This window comes from Euphorbia lathyris, chromosome 4, assembly GCF_963576675.1.
Source record: "Euphorbia lathyris chromosome 4, ddEupLath1.1, whole genome shotgun sequence".
NCBI classification, from domain to species: Eukaryota; Viridiplantae; Streptophyta; class Magnoliopsida; order Malpighiales; family Euphorbiaceae; genus Euphorbia; species Euphorbia lathyris.
Window position 1 is genome coordinate 63,297,815 of NC_088913.1, and position 20,205 is coordinate 63,318,019.

The window sequence follows — 20,205 nt, forward strand, 5'->3', positions numbered from 1 at the left end:
AGAAGCACCTGGTTCTTCATGTCAAATGCAGGATCTTCCATACATATTTTGACATGTGCAACATGGATCCACGCATATTATAAGAGGTTCTACTATTTTAATTATTATGTGAGGTCACAATACACGTGTCCAAATGTGAATTGGAGGTTATTCGAGTGACATAGAAGACCCGGTGCTTAATATAAAAACTCAAATTTTAGATACTATTATGAAACACAAATATATTGTTCTTATTATGCATCAATTATATATCAGTTAGCTCTAAAAAAAGATTTCATGTTTTTTATAATTTAATAATAGAATTGAAGATTAATATTATTAAATTCGGTGAATTTTTTGATTTCTTTTGTCAAGTTCGTACAAAAGAAAACATACGTTTTTTTTTGTTTTTTTCACATCTCAACATATGTTTATGATTTGTTACTGATAAAATGATGCACGTGTGAAGTGTAAATGATAAGATTCATGATCGAGAAAACAGTTTGATGAATTATTTCTCAAATTGACCCAAATTATCAACGTTAGAGGTAAAATTGTTTTTGCCTTTCAACGTTAGGGGTAAAATTGCACCATTTTAGACATTAGGGGTAAAATTACTCCTGATCCAAAACGCTAGGGATATTTTTGCATCTTAACCCATTTATTAATGTTCAAATTAAAATATTATATTAGCATGATTCAATTACCTATTTTTAATTTAAAAATATACTAAATAATAGTATAAATTTATTACTAGTATAATTAAAGTGGATTTAGATAAATGAACTTAGATAAATTTATCATTTACATGTGTAAAATTCATGGACTAACAAATTATTTATTGTAAAATTAATATATTAAGTGTTTATTGCTTTTTATCTTGTTGGATAACCATTTAAAAATCCAAATAAGTAAAAAAAAAAAACCTCCTACTCGTAAGTAAAAATGTTTAACTTAAAATTTTAAATCGAACATTATTAATTAATATTTTTAAATTCAATATTTTTTTAAAAAAGAATTTAATAATTATTAAACCATTATAATATTTAATATTTTTAGTATTTATAATATTCAACGTTTAAAATTTAATATTTTTTTTGGTACTTAAATTAAGTTTCATGAAACACCACCTAAATTTCTAAAATTTCCAATATTCGAATAATTTATGTGAAAATATATTTGTATAAAAATAAAATAATATAATATAAGAAAAGACAGTTGATAATAAAACCTTATAGATGTGAGCTAGGGATGCAACTGGGGCGGAGAATACCCGTACCCGTCGGGGCCCCGCCCCGTTTGTTAAGAGGGATGGGGATGGGGAATGGCATCCCCGCCCCGCGGGGATCCCCGTACCCGTACCCATGAAGCCCCGACGGGGATTCCCCATTTAAATATGAAATTCAAAAATATATACTTAAAATGTGAAAGAGGAGAATCGAACCTCTGACCAGTTGATACACAACCAAACGTTTTAACTGTCTAAACCAACTCTATTTCTTATCAACTATTCTCTAATTAATTAAAACATAGTAAAAAATAATTTTTTTTCAAAATTTAACTTAACACGATTCTTCTTATCTCCTGCTTTCTCTCTTACCCTACCCCACCAATTATCTTCTCTTCTTCATCCTAAAAACAGGACTCCATCACCGCCGCCAACCTCCACCCTGACCTCGCACCGCACGGCGCCACCCCGACCTCGCACCACCCCGATCTCTCTTACCCACCACCACCCCGACCTCGCACCATCCTAAAAACACGACTCCATCACCGCCTCCAACCTCCACCTCGCGCATCGCACGGCGCCACCCCGACCTCGCACCGCCACCCCGACCTCGCAAGGTTTGTTTCTTTTACACTTAATATTACTCTTAGTGATGTTCTATTTTAATCTGTGATGTTATTTTAATCTGTGAATATGTGATGTTCTTTTACTCTTAGTGATGTTCTATTTTAATCTGTGCTGTGATGTTCTATATACATTATACATATAACAGATTTGGTAGTAAAACTATGATTAATAACCGAGATTATTCATTATACATTATACATTATTTTTCTTTACCTTCCTGGTACAATTTGGTAGTAAAACTATGATTAAAACTATGATAATTTTGTACTAAATGGGTAAACGGGGAATCCCCCGCCCCGCCCCGTTTACATCCCTAATATCACGTTGGAGTATTTGTCTCTTTTAAATAAAAAAAACTTAGTGAGTTAACTCAGTCTCCGGTTTTCTCTTCTTCTTTCGATTTCTGGTTTCAGTTGCTACTTCTGTGATTTAGTTCAAACCTCTTCGATTTCTGGTAATTTCTTTTGTGTTTCTGAGTTCTTCATACTTCCATCACTTGAATCTCTGTTTTGATTTTTTGTGCTATTTTATGGAATTTTTAGAAGTGGCGTTATCGGAGACAGGGGGGCCGGAACCACCCCTGTTTAGGGTGGTTCCGGCGGCCGGAGGGTCCCGGCCCCCTCCCTGTCTCCGCCCTCGTTGCACCTTATTTCCTCCATCTATATGTATTTTGGTATATATTTACTGTCACGCGATTGAAAGATAGATAAGGGTAATGTAGGTCTCTTCTTCGTACTTAGTTCGTTTCGATTATTATGAGATTTATCGTAATCGTATTTCGTTGCTTTCATTATAGATTTCTGTTGAATTCTAGTATTGTGCTACTTGATGCTGATATAGGTTTTTTTTCTCATATAAGTAGGTTTCTTTCACGATTTCAATTAGTTTAAGTAGAGATGGATCAACAAGAGGATGAAGGTCGTGCTGGAGGTGAACCACAAACCAAGCAAGATGACGAGGTGAAGTTAATTTTTGGCACTTTTATTGTTCTCTATTGATTGTAATTTAAATATTTCTTTTCCTGTTTGTTTTGCAAGCTAAGATGTTTAGCACTTGAGATATTCATAAGACTACTTTGTAAACTGGTGCTCTTGTCTCCAAGATGGACCATGATTCAAATTTATCTGTTTGTAAATGTGCTTGTGCGATCAAGTTGCATTCACATATTTATTTATTTTATTGGAAGAAGAGGATTCTTTTGCCATCTTTGAATTGGTTTTGTTTTTCTTCCTCAGGAAGCTGTTGCACGACTTGAAGAAATAAGGAAATCAATGGAGGCAAAAGTGGCTCTTCGCCAAAGCAATTTGAATCCCGAAAGGCCAGGTTCATTAAGTTGCATGGTTTTTAAGATAAGCTAACTGCTGTAAAAGATAAAAGATCTGTAACTGATGATTTATATTGAGTTTTTAACTGTTCCCTGTTGTGAAAAAAGTACAAGATAGATGCTCCATAATTTATGTGCGATGCCATGTAGTAAAGAAGGTTGATAATAGTTCTGATAACTTTAAAGTAGGCTGCTTACATACTAGCAGGAGATGAGTTTTTATTTGGTTGTTTCGCGGGATGAGTTGGGAATTTGGAGAAAGGGAAAAGAGACGTGGATCTGGATACATAAGAGTTGAAATTCACTCTTTTAAAATCATGTAGTGAATCTCAATCCATATGTTAGGACTTTTTTCTCTAGCACTATCATCTTAGCATAAACTATGTCATAGTATTTTCCTGATGTACTATGCATGAAACTTTGGATACGTTTGCTAGCTTCTATCATTCTCTCATGGGTTTCGAAGTTTATAGGATCATATATGAGGCTTTATTATTCTAGTTCTCAACTATTCCTTATAGTTGCATACCTTTTAGAGAAAGGAAAAAATTTGAGTTTTGATTAGAATAATGCAACGAAGTCTTTAGCGTTGAGTGGATGGGGTGAGAAAGGGAAAGAATACTTATGCAGTTAGAGATAAGTTGGAGATTCGATACATGCACAGCATAGGATTCTAATATGCAAATTTTATACCCAGTTAAGATGTGATTCTTCATTTGCTAGAAAGATCATGAAGGGAACTTTGAATTAATCAGTTATGAAAGATATATTTTCTTTTGAATCTTTATTTTATGGATCATATGAATGCTTTCATATCTTGTAGTTTTTCTCTGTTGCTTCATTGTCTGGAGGGGTTGCTTTGGTACTTATGCATTTGAGTTAAAATGAATCTTGCAAGACTTAAGTCCTTTTCTTTTTTATTAAAAATTATTTAATGTTGACCTAGGAAGCACTGACACGCACACGGATACTCGAACGGGTGCGGAAAACGGCATTTTTAAAAAATGTGAGACATGAGTACGAGGGGGACACCCAAATTATATATATATATATCTTGTGAATAACATTCATAAGTCATTATAAACCATAAATGGCATCCATAATAAGTCATTAATTCATCAAAAAGAAACATTTAATACTTCAAATTAAAACTACCAAAAAAAGGCCGGTTGCTATGTTCTTTCCTTTAGATTTTGATTTCTTTTTTTTTATTAGGGTTTTATTTATTTATTTATATACCAACCCCACTTTTTTATAAAATTATTAAAAAAAAACCCTATATTCTAATTAATTAACTCAAAAGCCATGTCCCGAAGTGTCCCCATCCATATTAAAAAAGAAAAAAAGAGGGGGCACTTATTTTGGAGTGTCGGGTGTGCGTCTCCGGAGTGTCCAACACTCATATGTTGACCTCCTAGAAGTTTCGGTGCTTCCTAGTTGTTGACCAATGTAGTCAGTGTCTCTATTGTGACTGATCTGTTTTGGAACCTGGTCCACAATTTTATCCTCAAATCAAATCCATCTGATACTTAACATATGAATCAAAGTTTCTTGCTGAAATGGACTTGCATAAATTTATTTTACAAGTTCCTACCATCATTTTCTTCTCAACCGTCTATGTTAATGTCTTCAGAGTGAACCAATTTGCTATGTTGCATGGAAACAGAAACGGACACCGGGAAACGTTATTTCTAAAGAAATACAGCTAGGAAATGGTGATGGAAACAGAAAAGAAACTGCAACGGAAATGGTTACGAAACGCGAAAATGCTAATGAAGAAGAGTTCCCATGCAACATAGCCAATTTGAGTTACTAAACCTCACTTCGTTTTGGAAAATTAGGAAGGGAGAGATAGCAGGGAGAGAATTGTTGAAAACATAATAATTTTCTTGTTTTTTTTTTTTTTTTGCTTGGGTAGAATTTTAAAGAGGCTGCAAAGAAAGGCGATATAAAATTTTAATTTTCTGGCTTCTAGCACTGTTTTCCTTTGAGTGAAGGGATCGTCGGGATGAGGCTGAATGGATAATTCACAATCAACTCCAACTTTCCCCACTTATGGTGGTTCTTTAGTTTCATCATTGTTTTCTGTTCCCTCTCTTAGCTTCTGCGGTGTCTTGTTTGAGCGAGAGAATCAGTTTCCTTTCCTTTTTTTTTTGTTGTTATTGTTCTTTTATCTTCTTGTTTATTGTAGTCAAGAATTTTCACCTTCAAGGTGTCAAGTGGGTTAATTTCTGTTTTCTTTTTAATTACTGAAAAGGGCGGCCCGGTGCACTACGATTCGGTTTGTAGAAACCTAGTTCTTTCTATGACTTCCAAATATATATATTTTTTTATCAATGTGTTGCAAGTCATAGGTTATTGTGTGTGTTTTTTCCGCAAGTTTGTCCCCCTAATTTCATTTTGGGTCTTGGAAACAAAATTTCTTACAAGAAACTTACTTGACAGAGTCCAGATTGGAAGTTTCTATGCATTTCTTAGTAGCATTTGACTCTGTGCTACAGAAGGATTTATTTTACACTTTAAAGAAAGCTAATTTTTTTTTGAGAATGCTTGGATAATGAATATATTTAGATCTTTCTGGTTGAATTCTCATACTTTGAAAATAATGTGACTTTTTAGATCTATTTGTTGAAATTATTTTGTAATTTAATATCTGTTCTTGTAAAAAGTTGGCCTTCAGTTCTTTGTAAAGTGCTCTGGTATTTCAAATGTATGTTAATCTTCTAAAATATTATTACTAATTTGACACATTCTAATAAAATCCTAGGTGTAGTACATCTCTAAGTTCTTGGATATAATTACTGCTGCACGAAGTAACCCTATTTCACCATTCATTCCAGATTCAGGATTCCTCAGGACATTGGATTCAAGCATTAAGCGGAATACAGCAGTTATTAAAAAATTAAAGCAAATAAATGAAGAGCAGAGGGAAGGACTAATGGATGAGTTGCGAAATGTCAACCTTAGCAAATTTGTTAGTGAAGCTGTGACGGCTATTTGTGATGCCAAGCTTAGAACCTCTGACATACAAGCAGCAGTGCAGGTGGTTTTTACAGTTGTGAACTGAAAATTTTCTGTAGTTGCTGTTGTAGCTGCTGCATCTCTTTCGTAATCACTAATCCTGCGTTCTTTTCTGCATGACATTCTTCGGGCAGTTCAGTTGTTATTAGTTAAACACCCTAGTACTTGCTTGTTCCCCTCTGATCTATTAAATTTATGTTTATCCAAAGCTTTGTCATCATAGCATAATTCTGATAGTGTGGGCATGCGCAAGATAATAAAAATTATTTACTGTAAAGTGATCATATGTTTATTACATCTCTAGCTGAAGTTTATGTGTTTAGAGTTATCTGTTATTCTTAGGGGTGGTTGTCCTGTTAATTTACTGGTTGGAGTCCTTGATGTTTAGATACTTTCTGGCGACTTATCCCTTTGGAAATGCATTTATGGAGTGTTCTGATTTAGAATTTCATTTTGAATTCATGCATTCATAATATCAGTTAGCACTGCTTTGATTTTTCTTTCCAGAAGTACTTGATGGTTTACTTACAATTTTTGGTTCTACACTATATTGTTCTCTTTTAGTGTGGTCTGTACTTATGTTTTAGTTAACACATGCTTTCTAAAGTTATTATTAAATTTCTCACTGAGTACATTAGATATTCATTAGTTTTGGATATTCTGTTAAGTGTGAACGTTTGTTATTAATTTACTATTTCTCGACTTATTTCATGCAGCCTTTTGAAGGCATAGTGGTACTAGTTTTCCTGCTTTGCCTTGTTCTAACATTCTGTATTTTGCAAAGGTCTGCTCTTTGCTTCATCAAAGGTACAAGGACTTTTCGCCAAGCCTTATGCAGGGGCTTTTGAAGGTCTTTTGTCCTGGAAAATCAGGGGAAGACTTGGATGCAGATAGGAATTCAAAGGCTATGAAGAAACGGAGTACATTGAAGCTGATTTTGGAACTTTACTTTGTTGGAGTTGTAGAAGACAGCAGTATTCTAATCAATATCATCAAGGATCTTACCAGTGTGGAACACTTGAAGGATCGAGATGCCACTCAAACAAATCTGACTCTCCTTGCTAGTTTTGCTCGACAAGGAAGGATCTTCTTGGGACTTCCTCTCTCTGGTCAAGAAATCCATGAAGAGGTATGACCTTTTGGCATTGATTTATACCAATCATATTAGTGGAGAAGTTCCAAGAGTAAATTTTATTCTTGGTCTTGTTGGAAGCTCAGATGGACTGATTGATTTGGTCAGTCCTTCTATTAGGCCTGTAGGATCACATGGCCTAATGACTTAAGATTTAAATCGATCTTATAGTTAAAGGTCCACTTCATATTAATATCTGACACACCCCCACACGCTAATGCCCACTGGGCTTGAAGCGTGCACAACACAGGCCCATATTACCATGTCCTGCAATTAAATCAACAAATGGGGTCGCCAGGAGTCGAACCTTGGACCACTTGGTCAAACTGGCTCTGATACCATGTCATGGAACCAATTGAACTAAAAGCTCAAGCTGATAGTTAATGGTCCACTTTATATTAATATCTGACAATTCCCTTTAGAGTGTTGGCTACTTTTATGAATTGATGACATTATATATATATATTTATATTGTTAACGTTGTTGTCGTGTGACCAGAGGTCACGGGTTCGAGTCTTAGGAGCGGCCTCTTGCCAATTAAATTGGCAAGGGAAGGCTTGCCCCCAATACACCCTTGTGGTGGGACCCCTCCCCGGACCCTCGCTCAGCGGGGACACGTAATGCGACCGGGCCGCCCTTTTTTTTTTTTTTTTTTATTGTTTCACCTAAGCAATTATTATTTTTTATTTTTTATTTTTTTAATCAAGTTCAAGTAGGAATTGCTCAGATGCATGAGCAGTTACATCACTGTCTTGAATTCTGGCTTCAATAGTTTGTAGTATAAAAAACATGACTTGAAATAAGAAAATACGATATTAAGTAATATATTCCCTATTGGATGAATAATGATCCATTTTTTTCAAAATATGTCAGATTTAAATGTATTTCTATTTCATGTTGACATATATTGGTGTAATTTTGTACTGAGAGTTTGTACTAATTTTTTTTATTGAACTTAATACTCATTCTGCAAAATGAGGATTATTTTTTTTATTTGACAACTCTGATGTTTGGTGATATCCTTAACTCACTTCTGAATACTGTTTTCAATCCTCAGAGGTTTGATTCTAAAGTAATTTATATGATACAATTACCTGGCCGATTTGATTTGGATTGTTGCTTATATTTTGACTTTTTGTCACAGTTCTATAAGGGTCTTAATATCACAGCAGATCAAAAGAAACTATTCAAGAAGGCCTTCAATGCATATTTTGATGCTGTGTCAGAACTACTTCAGTCCGAGCATTCTGTAAGAGACTTTCTTGTTCTCCTTTACTTTCTGATTTAAACACCTTATGTACAATGAGCAGTTGCTCCTGCTGGGCAGCTAAAATCAATGTGTAACTGGCTGATTCTAATTTGTCACTTTTTAATTTTTCTGTTGCTGTCTTTTCTTCAGGATGCTTATAATCTTTTTGTGTTTGTTTCTCTAGTCACTTCGCCAAATGGAGCAGGAGAATGCAAAGATTTTGAATGCTAAAGGAGAGCTCAGTGATGAAAATGTTGCATCTTATGAAAAACTTAGGAAGTCTTACGACCATTTGTATCGCAATGTGTCATCGTAAGTTTGCTATTTTAATTTGAATTTTCTTCGCGCATATGATCTATTGGTGAGTGAGTCTATAATTTACGTCGTTTTCAACAGGTTTCATTCTTCAAAAGTTAAAGTCTACCCATTATAAAAGAATCCTTCCCCTTCCCATCTCTCTCTACCTATGCAATCTAAAAAATAAACCTTCATTATGCAGCTTGTCTTTATTTTCCAAACGATTTTAGATAGGGATTATTCGTGCTGTGAATTTGGAAGACTTGGAAACAATAATCTGTAGCATTTAGCCCTTCATGTTGTAATAGAATTATATCTAGAAATCTTGAAGAGTACTTAGCTGCAGACATCTATATGAAGAGAAATCAAGGCAGTTTCAGATGAAAAAAATCCTGGAGGATGACTGTGGCATCATTTTTTTCCTTCCTTTGTCAACTCAATGACTTAATTTAGCAGGATGTCCCTAATGATGCGCGAATATGAATGAAATATTTAAAAGGCTTGAAACTATGTATATGCATCTTTTCTATTCCCTTGTTTTCTATGGCAACATATATCTTTTATGTGCAGTTTGGCCGAGGCCCTTGATATGCAAGCTCCAGTTATGCCTGAGGATGGCCACACAACTAGGGTTACTTCTGGAGAAGATGTTTCATCACCTGCTGCTGGAAAAGACTCATCTGCTCTTGAGGCCTTGTGGGATGATGAAGATACAAGGGCATTTTATGAATGCTTACCAGATCTCAGGTTTGTTGGAATTGGACAGTTATGTATATTTGTGTGTGTTGCTGATAAATGTCACTTTTAAAGCTGGTAGTGTAATTTTAAAATTTGGTTTTGCCTGTTACATATATTTTCAGAGCATTTGTTCCAGCAGTATTATTGGGAGAAGCAGATCCAAAAGCTAGTGAACAATCTGCTAAAAATCAAGAGCAGCCAAGTGTAAGGATTTCGAACTCTGAAGTATGAAGCTTATAACAGATATAGATATTAGATATTATGTATTGGCGATGAGCTATTATTGGGTTGTGTCTATGTTTCTCATTTTTTTTTTCCGTGATAGTTGTAGTATTTATTGCTACCTTCCTACCCTTTCTCTCTTCGCAGTTTCCCTTTTCTAAGTTCTCTTCACTTATCAACTGCTGTCTTCTAGGATGTTCCTTATTCAGTATGCTGTAATTTTGTCATGCAAGGGCATCAGTTGAATTATGTTTCCTTTGTAGCACATGATTATCAAAGCCCTATGTGAGGGTTTGAGGCCTGACACTTCCAGATCCTTCCCTCTGGGGAAAAATATGTTACGGAACTCTGCATTGAAATATTTGATGACCTTAATTGCGTCTTCTAGTTTATTTTTCCTGTTACTGACTTGGAGGGAGAATATGCTTTTTTTATGCACTTATATTATTCTTGTATTGTTTTTATGAAGGAACTGGCACCTGAATCAGATCAAGGCCAATCTACTCAAGATATTTCTGAGGCTTGTGTGGACTCTGGTACTTTGCAAGAGGGAAAAAGTGTTGACAAAGGAAAGGACAAAGAGGAAAAAGATAAAGAAAAAGCTAAAGATCCAGAAAAGGAGAAAGGTAAAGAAAGGGATGCAGAAAGAAAAGGAGATATTGAAAAGGAGAAACTCAAAGGTCTTGAGGGGACAAACTTGGATGCTTTGCTGCAAAGGCTTCCTGGTTGTGTCAGCCGCGATCTTATTGATCAATTGACTGTATTTTTTCTGCTGCCTCTCAAACAATTGCTGTTTTGAACTATTTTATTTTGGATTATTTGCCTTTGCAATGAAGTTCATACTTTTTCTTCCTTTGTTAATATTTTCTTCAGGTAGAGTTTTGTTATTTAAATTCAAAGGCAAATAGGAAGAAGCTTGTAAGGGCATTGTTTAATGTACCCAGGACTTCTTTAGAACTGCTACCATACTACTCACGGATGGTTGCCACACTAGCAACCTGTATGAAGGATATCTCTTCCATGCTCTTACAGATGTTAGAAGAGGAGTTCAATTTCTTGATAAATAAGAAGGTCTGTTCTGCATACTTATACATTCATATGCATTTTGTAAAACACTGAGATTTTATTTCCAATTATAATTTTTATGCAGGACCAAATGAATATTGAAACAAAGATCAGGAATATCAGGTTCATTGGAGAATTATGCAAGTTTAAAATTGCGCCAGCTGGCCTTATCTTCAGTTGTTTGAAGGTATATGTATGAAAGCTTATTGATGATTTTTCCTTTTCTTTTAACCTTTTTTGGTGATTATTTTTGTAATTTAAGATGAAGTTTGTAGCAATCAACTCTATCTGTTAAGTTGTGAGCTAGATTACATAGAGACTGAGGAATGTCATTGGACTTGTGTATTAATTGAAGCATGTCACTTAACGTTCTTTTCAAGCATGTTTAGATAGATTACAGAGACTGAGGAATGCCATTGGATTTGTGTATTAATTGAAGCATGTCACTTAACGTTCTTTTCAGGCATGTTTAGATGATTTCACTCATCACAACATTGACGTTGCTTGCAATCTTCTTGAGACATGTGGCCGCTTTCTCTACCGGTCTCCTGAAACTACTGTACGCATGGCTAATATGTTAGAGATATTGATGCGCTTGAAAAATGTAAAAAATTTGGATCCACGGCATAGCACCCTAGTTGAAAATGCATATTATTTGTGCAAACCACCTGAAAGATCTGCCCGAGTGTCTAAAGTTCGTCCTCCATTATATCAGGTATAGTTTTACAGTCTTAAATCTTTTTTCTGCCAGTTTTGAAATTAGATACATTTATGCCTTTAATTGATCTTGCAGTACATCAGAAAATTGCTGTTTTCAGATCTAGACAAGTTATCCATTGAATATGTGCTGAGGCAACTTCGTAAATTACCATGGAATGAATGTGATGCATACCTTTTGAAGTGCTTCATGAAGATTCACAGGGGAAAATTTGGTCAAATAAACCTAATTGCTTCTCTTACTTCTGGTTTGAGCCGCTATCATGATGAATTTGCAGTTGCTGTTGTTGATGAGGTTTGCTTTTATTACCCAACCTTATTTTAGAAATGACTTCTTGTAAATGGGTTTCCAGAGTTTTGAAGTGCGAAATGTTGTGAAGTCCACATTCTCTGACGTACTTCATTGTGGTTCTATTGATATGCTCTAAGTTCTAGATCTATACTGTTTCTGTTGTGTTCTCTTTGCAGCAGTTTGTTTCTTGCTTTCAGGTTTTGGAGGAGATTAGGCTTGGGTTGGAATTAAATGACTTTGGGGCACAGCAAAGACGCATTGCTCATATGCGCTTCTTAGGAGAGTTGTATAACTATGAACTTGTAGATTCATCTGTAGTTTTTGAGACGCTTTATCTGATCCTTGTTTTTGGTCATGACACACCAGAGGTATGAAGTTACTTGTACTTATCTATCACAATTTCATTTACACCTTTGATAATGAGATATGTAAAGTTTCAGGAGAAATGTTCCACTAGCAGACTACTGATTGCTCATATGCTTGTAATATTTTCCATAAGGAAAGGCATGCCTTATGGATGCAATTACTGTTTGAGCTTTCAACCCGTTGCATGTTAGGAATAATCTAAAATGAAAATGATACTAATATATGCCTCTATTTCATGTTATCAAGAACATGATTTTCACATGTGAAAAATATTCTTGTATTTGCAACCTGTAGCATTACTTCTAGAAGTGCAATCATGCAAATAAAACTACATCCTAGCTCTCTCTCTCTCTCTTCCAAGTTTTGTAATGTTTGGATCAAAATTTATGATCAGATTTTGTTTGATATATGGCTGTTCCTTACCATTTTGTTTCTTTGATTATGCATGATATTAGCAAGATTTACTGGATCCGCCTGAGGATTGTTTCCGGATTAGGATGGTTATCATTCTGCTGGATACCTGTGGGCACTACTTTGACCGAGGATCTTCTAAGAGGAAACTTGATCGATTTTTAATACACTTTCAGCGTTACATCCTAGCCAAAGGTGCATTACCGCTTGACGTTGAATTTGACTTGCAGGTAAGTCATGGAAGTTTCTTCTTTACATGGGTTAAAATTGAAGTTGTTAAGTGGATTGACCAATTGCTCTGCAACATGACACCAATCACTTTATTGCTGCCCATGGGTTCAACTGAATGTGTTGCTCTATCTTTTGTTGATTTAAGAAATTTTATTAAAGGTTCTTATGATGAAGTAGAAGATTTCTATCTGGAAACTGGTAGACTTTATTTTTCCTTTTTATTTGTTTATACATAAAGAGGGCGAGCCTTGGCGCAACGGTAAAACGTTGTTGCCGTGTGACCTGAGGTCACGGGTTCGAGTCTTAGGAGCGGCCTCTTGCCAATTAAATTGGCAAGGGAAGGCTTGCCCCCAATACACCATTGTGGTGGGACCCCTCCCCGGACCCTCGCTCAGCGGGGACGCGTAATGCGACCGGGCCGCCCTTTTATTTGTTTATACATAAAAGAGGGCGAGCCTTGACGCAACGGTAAAACGTTGTTGCCGTGTGACCTGAGGTCACGGGTTCGAGTCTTAGGAGCGGCCTTTTGTCAATTAAATTGGCAAGGGAAGGCTTGCCCCCAATACACCCTTGTGGTGGGACCCCTCCCCGGACCCTCGCTCAGCGGGGACGCGTAATGCGACCGGGCCGCCCCTTTTTTTTATTTGTTTATACATAAAGTAGATGTAAATGGACTGATGTTTTCTTATTGATGAATAGTCTGATGATGTTTCATTCATATGTACGTACATGCAAGGTTATGTTCACATGTTGGAGCATTTGCAGGATTTATTTGCGGACCTACGGCCTAGCATGATTCGATACTCATTGACTGAAGAAGTTAATGCAGCTCTTGTGGAACTTGAGGAGAATGAACGAACTGGTTCTATTAATGACAAGGTCAATAGTGAGAAACATTTTGACAATGAGAAACCCTCAGGCCGGAGCACTTTTAATGCCTCAGCTGCCAATGGAAAAAATAATGTAAATGGTAATGAGGAAAATGGTGGAACTCACGAAGATGGCGGCAGTGACACTGATTCTGGCAGTGGAACCATTGAGCAGGAAGGTGATGAAGACGAGTTGGAAGAAGATAATCATGATGATGGGGGTGATACAGATCAGGATGATGATGATGACGATGATGGACCTGTTTCTGATGAGGATGATGAAGTTCATGTTAGACAAAAAGTGGCAGAGGTAGATCCGGTGGAAGCGGAAAATTTTGAGCAGGAGCTACGAGCAGTAATGCAGGCAAGACTCCGATTTTGGGTGTTCATAAGAGCTGTGGCATACATTAATGCATGTATTTATTATTTTGTTTTTTCATACTACAGTGCCAATACAATTCCAGTTTGTTGAGTTGATGTTAGACCCATTTTTTGAACTGTGAGTGCAGGAAAGCATGGAGCAGCGGAGGCAAGAGCTGCGTGGTCGGCCAGCATTAAATATGGTGATACCTATGAGTGTCTTTGAGGGGTCGACCAAAGATCATCATGGAAGAGTTGGAGGGGAAAGTGGTGATGAGGCGATGGATGAGGATGTTGGAGGAAGGAAGGAAGTTCAAGTGAAAGTACTCGTGAAGCGTGGGAATAAGCAACAGACGAAGCAGATGTACATTCCGAAGGATTGCTCTCTTGTGCAGAGCACGAAACAGAAAGAAGCAGCTGAATTCGAAGAGAAACAAGATATAAAGCGGCTGGTCTTGGAGTACAACGATAGAGAAGAGGAGGAGAATAATGGGTTGGGAGCCCAGACATTGAATTGGATGCCAAGTGGTAGCAACAGAATTAGCAGCCGTGGTGGTATGTGGGAAGGGAGCAGTAGTAGAGGTGGTGGATCACGTCATCGGCATCAGCATCATTCTGGCAGCGGTGTTTATCATGGAAGAAGAAGGTAATTCGTTGGAAGCAGAAGAAAGCGGGATTCTCGACTTTTGAATGCACATAACCTACACTTGAAAATGGGGTTTGGCAGCAGAAGAGAAACCTTTTCTATTAACATCAAAATTCTCCGGTGATGGAATTATTTACATAATCAACAGCATCGAAATTCGCAAGTATCGGGATTATTACTGCATTTATCAGTGAAGATGCATAATTGGTTAAATATCTGAGAAATATTGATGTTAAAAGAAAGTATTTATTATGTAATTTTGGAAAGGGTTGTGAGCTATGGCATGGGGCATGGGCTGAATGAACTGAGCTACTGTTTGGTTAGTGGGCGCATTAGATTTTGTTCGGTTCGTTGGTTGTGTATATTTTTCAAAAGCCAACAAGTTTTATTAGGAGACTTTATGTGCTTTGTATATGTATGTGTATTCTTGCCATCAAGGTAATATCGGTCATGCTTGGCGGTAAAATTAAATCTTCGTATATAAGTCTGAAAACGATAGAAATGGATTTCAACTTTATTCCAAAATAGATTGAGTTTAAGGGTTAAGGTGGAAAAATATCCTTGACATTTTGGGTTAGGAGTAATTTTACTCCTTATGTTTAAACTCATGTAATTTTACCTCTAATATTGGTAGTCAAAAAATAATTTTACCCCTAATGTTGATAATTTAGATCAACTTTAAGGTAAATTATTAGAAGCACCTGGTTCTTCATGTCAAATGCAGGACATTCCATACATATTTTGACATGTGCAATATGGATCCACGCATATTATAAGAGGTTCTACTATTTTAATTATTATGTGATGTCACAATACACGTGTCCAAATGTGAATTGGAGGTTATTCGAGTGACATAGAAGACCCGATGCTTAATATAAAAACTCCAATTTTAGATACTATTATGAAACACAAATATATTGTTCTTATTATGCATCAATTATATACCAGTTAGCTCTAAAAAAAAGATTTCATGTTTTTTATAATTTAATAATAGAATTGAAGATTAATATTATTAAATTCGGTGAATTTTTTGATTTCTTTTGTCAAGTTCGTACAAAAGAAAACATACGTTTTTTTTTGTTTTTTTCACATCTCAACATATGTTTATGATTTGTTACTGATAAAATGATGCACGTGTGAAGTGTAAATGATAAGATTCATGATCGAGAAAACAGTTTGATGAATTATTTCTCAAATTGACCCAAATTATCAACGTTAGAGGTAAAATTGTTTTTGCCTTTCAACGTTAGGGGTAAAATTGCACCATTTTAGACATTAGGGGTAAAATTACTCCTGATCCAAAACGCTAGGGATATTTTTGCATCTTAACCCATTTATTAATGTTCAAATTAAAATATTATATTAGCATGATTCAATTACCTATTTTTAATTTAAAAATATACTAAATAATAGTATAAATTTATTACTAGTATAATTAAAGTGGATTTAGATAAATAAACTTAGATAAATTTATCATTTACATGTGTAAAATTCATGGACTAACAAATTATTTACTGTAAAATTAATATATTAAGTGTTTATTGCTTTTTATCTTGTTGGATAACCATTTAAAAATCCAAATAAGTAAAAAAAAAAACCTCCTACTTGTAAGTAAAAATGTTTAACTTAAAATTTTAAATCGAACATTATTAATTAATATTTTTAAATTCAATATTTTTTTAAAAAAGAATTTAATAATTATTAAACCATTATAATATTTAATATTTTTAGTATTTATAATATTCATCATTTAAAATTTAATATTTTTTTTGGTACTTAAATTAAGTTTCATGAAACACCACCTAAATTTCTAAAATTTCCAAAATTTCCAATATTCGAATAATTTATGTGAAAATATATTTGTATAAAAATAAAATAATATAGTATAAGAAAAGACGGTTGATTAGTTGATAATAAAACCTTATAGATGTGATATAACACCTAAACTTAAACATGTTTTGCACTTGTAATAAAAGTAATAAATAAATATATATATAAATAAATAAATATATATATATATATATAATATAAAACATTAACGATGATTTTCGATCCTTTCCTTTTCCTACAAAAAAAACGATGATTTTCGGAAAAAAAAACATTAACGATGGATTGATGTGTCACTTTTTTATTTTTTTATTGATAAAAAATATAATATAATATATTAATTTTAATTAGGTTTAAGGTGCAAAAATACTCCTAATGTTTGTAGCCAATTTTATCTCGAATATTGATAATCTGGGTCAATTTCAGATACTATTATAAAACACATATATTTTTGTTCTTTATTTTGCACCAATTGCATATTAATTCGTTTTTAGAAAAAAAAGATTTCATGTCTTTTGTAATTTAATAATAGAACTAGAGATTAATATTTATAAATTCGGTAAATTTTTTAAATTTTTTTTTGTCTAATTCGTACAAAAGACAATATATATTTTTTATTTTTTTCACATCCTGATGTCGTAATATTGAATTACCACGTCTTGATACCTGTAAAACAGAACACCGTCACATAGGGAGCCGGTGACCGGTGAACCCTCTCTGATGCTTAAGTCAATATGTGAATCTGAGACTTAAAGAAGAACTATAAGTTATAGTATGTAGAATAATGTACCTTTCATCTTGGACTAAGCTTCTATTTATAATGACTTGAGCATTAACTCAGATACACGTGTCATTATTAGATTGATTCAGAACCTAAATTCCCTCTTCAAATGAGCTTAGCGTTTTTCTGAGATCCGAAGCCTCATTTCTCAAATAGAACCTTTTGGAGATCCAAGATGGACCGGCCCAAAAGGTAAGTTACGGGCTGATTTGAGCCTTTCGGAGGCTCAACTGATATTATTTACCATCACATCCCTACATATGTTTGTCATTTGTTACTGATAAAATGACGCACGTGTGAACACACAGTGAAGTGTAGATGACAAGATTCATGACTGAGAAGACGTTAGGGGTAAAATTGCACCATTTTAGACTTAGAGATAAAATTACCTCTGACTCAAAATGTTGGGGGTATTTTTGCACATTAACCCTTTTAATTATATTATTATATTTTTTCTATAAAATGACTATTTTATTCGTATTATATCTAAGAGTTCTATAGAATTTAGATTAATCTTTAAATTCTCTCCTAAAATCTCTTTAATTTTCTGGATATTTATATATAGGGAAAAATATGAAAAAAATGCATGTGGTTTGTCTAATTTGCAATCAGAGACCTGTGATTTAAAAGTTTACAAATAAAGGTATGTGGTATGTTTTATTTACAAAACAAAGTGTTACAATTACACACTTAAGTTATGATTACAACAAAAGATATTTTTATCTTAAAAAAAAATTATTCTTACATATAAGCAAAACACAACCCTTCCAAAAAATAACTTTCTAAATCGAAACGATAAATAATATGGTGAAATTTTACGTTTTTTTACTAATCTGACAGTTTATGAACTAAATTGATATTTAAGTTCATTTTACACGATTGCAACTTGATTTTGGGATCTGTCTTTTGTCAATATATAAATGTAATTGAAAAAAAAAATAAAAAATGCTCTTGATTATCATCAATTACTTAAAGTTTAATTTTAAATACTTTGTTTTGTAAAAAAAATATACCACAAACCTCTATTTGCAAACTTTTAACCACAGATCTCTATTTGTAAATAAGACAAACCACGATCATTTTTTTCGTACTTTGCCCAGTAATGATGGAGATGAGGCATCACTTCCTCTTTTTTACTGACAAAAAAATATAATATAATCTATTTATATATAATATGAAACAGTAACAATAGAGCCAATGTGTCACTTTCTCCTTTAATTTATGACCTCTTGCATTAAAACATAATGTTTAACTAACTCAACTATTTTAAAATATTGAAATTAAATTACAAATACGTAACATAAACTAAAGTTAGGATGGACTATCAAGTATCGAAACAATATTATTCCATGGGTGGAGCTGGAGTCTAGGGATGGCAACGGGTAGTGTACCCGACACTACCTGACCCTAATGGGACTACTCGTACCCTGTATAAAAGGGTATAGGACGGGTATGGGATCAAAATCATTACCCGTTAGGGTAATGGGACGGGTATGGGAATACCCGGTACCCGTTACCCGTCATAATTTTTTTTTATATTAATAAATATCATTGTTTTTTAGATGTAAGATGTAAGATTTGAACCCCAACTTTTTATTTTTCAGTAATTGAGTGATACCACTAAGCTACTTTATTCTTATTAATTAAGGTTCAATTTGTTTAATTTTTAGATATATGATTTATTACATTTATAGTTTGTTAAATTTGTAATATTTTTTGTTTTATTTATTGATTTTTAACGGGTAAGGGTACCCGCGGGTACCTGCGAATTAAATGGGACGGGTATGAGATGCAAAAAGTATACTCGTTAGGATAATAAGACGAGTACATGTAATTAAAAAATAAAAGGGTAAGGGTTCGAGAATGACATTATCCGCGGGTACCCTATTCGTTGCCATCCCTACTGGAGCCCCCTCCTTTCCTCTCCCAAGTCTTGGGCTTGCTCCGTCCATGAATCCAAACAATTTCTTTTTATGACCCACCAATAGAAATATTTGGAGTTCGTTTATCATATCGAAGGGAAATTTTCTATTTTTAAAAGGGTAATTAATTTATTAGTCCCTATATTTTGACAAAACACACTATTTAGTCCCTGTATTTTCAAAAACACATGGTAAGGTCCCTAACTTTTTTCTCAGTGAACTGTTTAGTCCTTCTGTCTGTTTGTTAGATTTTTTAACGTTTATGACTTCGGAAATGACTAAATTATCCTTTACTATTTACCCTCAAACTTTAGAAGAGGAAATCCAATTTAGAAAAAGAAGTCGTTTGTATGGAGAACAAGAAAAAGAACAGACCCAATGCTTACGATTTTGAACGATTAAGAAGAAAATCAAGAAGAAGAACACTCAAAGTTGATTTCAGATGCATTAGAGTTTAAAGGAAAGGAAAATAAAGGAAAAGAATAACACAAATCCAAATTGACTAACAAAATTTTCATGAGAGTCTAACGGCAGGGATGAAACAGTTCACTGAGAAAAACATTAGGGACTAAACAGTTCATCGAGAAAAAGGTTAGGGACTTTATCATGTGTTTTTGAAAATACAGGGACTAAACAGTGTGTTTTGTCAAAATATAGGGACTAATAAATTAATTACCCTTTTTAAAAATACAGTATAATCTAGAAATTTTGATAAAACTAAATCACTTTATCCGTAAATTTTATATAAATGATAAGTTTATCATTGTATCATTAACTAATTTATATTGTTTCAAAAAAAACTAATTTATATAAATATTCTTTAATTAAATTTTATATAGGTTTTGATATCATATTAATATAAGTATGATAAATAATGTTAATGATAAAATTATATTACTAT

At 34.1% G+C, this 20,205-nt stretch overlaps 1 protein-coding gene across 3 annotated transcripts; it reads left to right on the top strand.

The window, feature by feature from the left end:
- The first annotated feature begins 1,585 nt into the window (after nt 1–1,585).
- Nucleotides 1,586–15,249, top strand: LOC136226422 (regulator of nonsense transcripts UPF2). Of its 3 annotated transcripts, none has more exons than XM_066014893.1 (18): nt 1,587–1,824; nt 2,694–2,793; nt 3,070–3,157; nt 5,999–6,201; nt 6,964–7,308; nt 8,456–8,560; nt 8,745–8,872; nt 9,428–9,604; nt 9,718–9,799; nt 10,287–10,577; nt 10,691–10,888; nt 10,968–11,069; nt 11,346–11,597; nt 11,676–11,894; nt 12,089–12,259; nt 12,713–12,898; nt 13,665–14,132; nt 14,278–15,249. In XM_066014893.1, exons 2-18 carry the CDS (start codon nt 2,731–2,733, stop codon nt 14,776–14,778), a joined length of 3,579 nt encoding a protein of 1,192 aa, XP_065870965.1. In that variant the 5' UTR covers nt 1,587–1,824; nt 2,694–2,730; the 3' UTR covers nt 14,779–15,249. The 3 variants fall into 3 exon arrangements, with proteins under 3 accessions (XP_065870966.1, XP_065870965.1, XP_065870964.1); XM_066014892.1 differs by having other exon boundaries at nt 2,697–2,793; XM_066014894.1 differs by lacking the exon at nt 12,713–12,898 and having other exon boundaries at nt 1,586–1,824; nt 2,697–2,793.
- Nucleotides 15,250–20,205: the final 4,956 nt, after the last annotated feature.

Coding starts and splice junctions, on each gene's coding strand:
- LOC136226422 (XM_066014893.1), top strand. CDS start 2,731: ATGGATCAACAAGAGGATGAAGGTCGTGCTGGAGGTGAACCACAAACC. Junction 11,070..11,345: donor TTATCTTCAGTTGTTTGAAG/GTATATGTATGA, acceptor CGTTCTTTTCAG/GCATGTTTAGATGATTTCAC. Junction 12,899..13,664: donor ACGTTGAATTTGACTTGCAG/GTAAGTCATGGA, acceptor GAGCATTTGCAG/GATTTATTTGCGGACCTACG.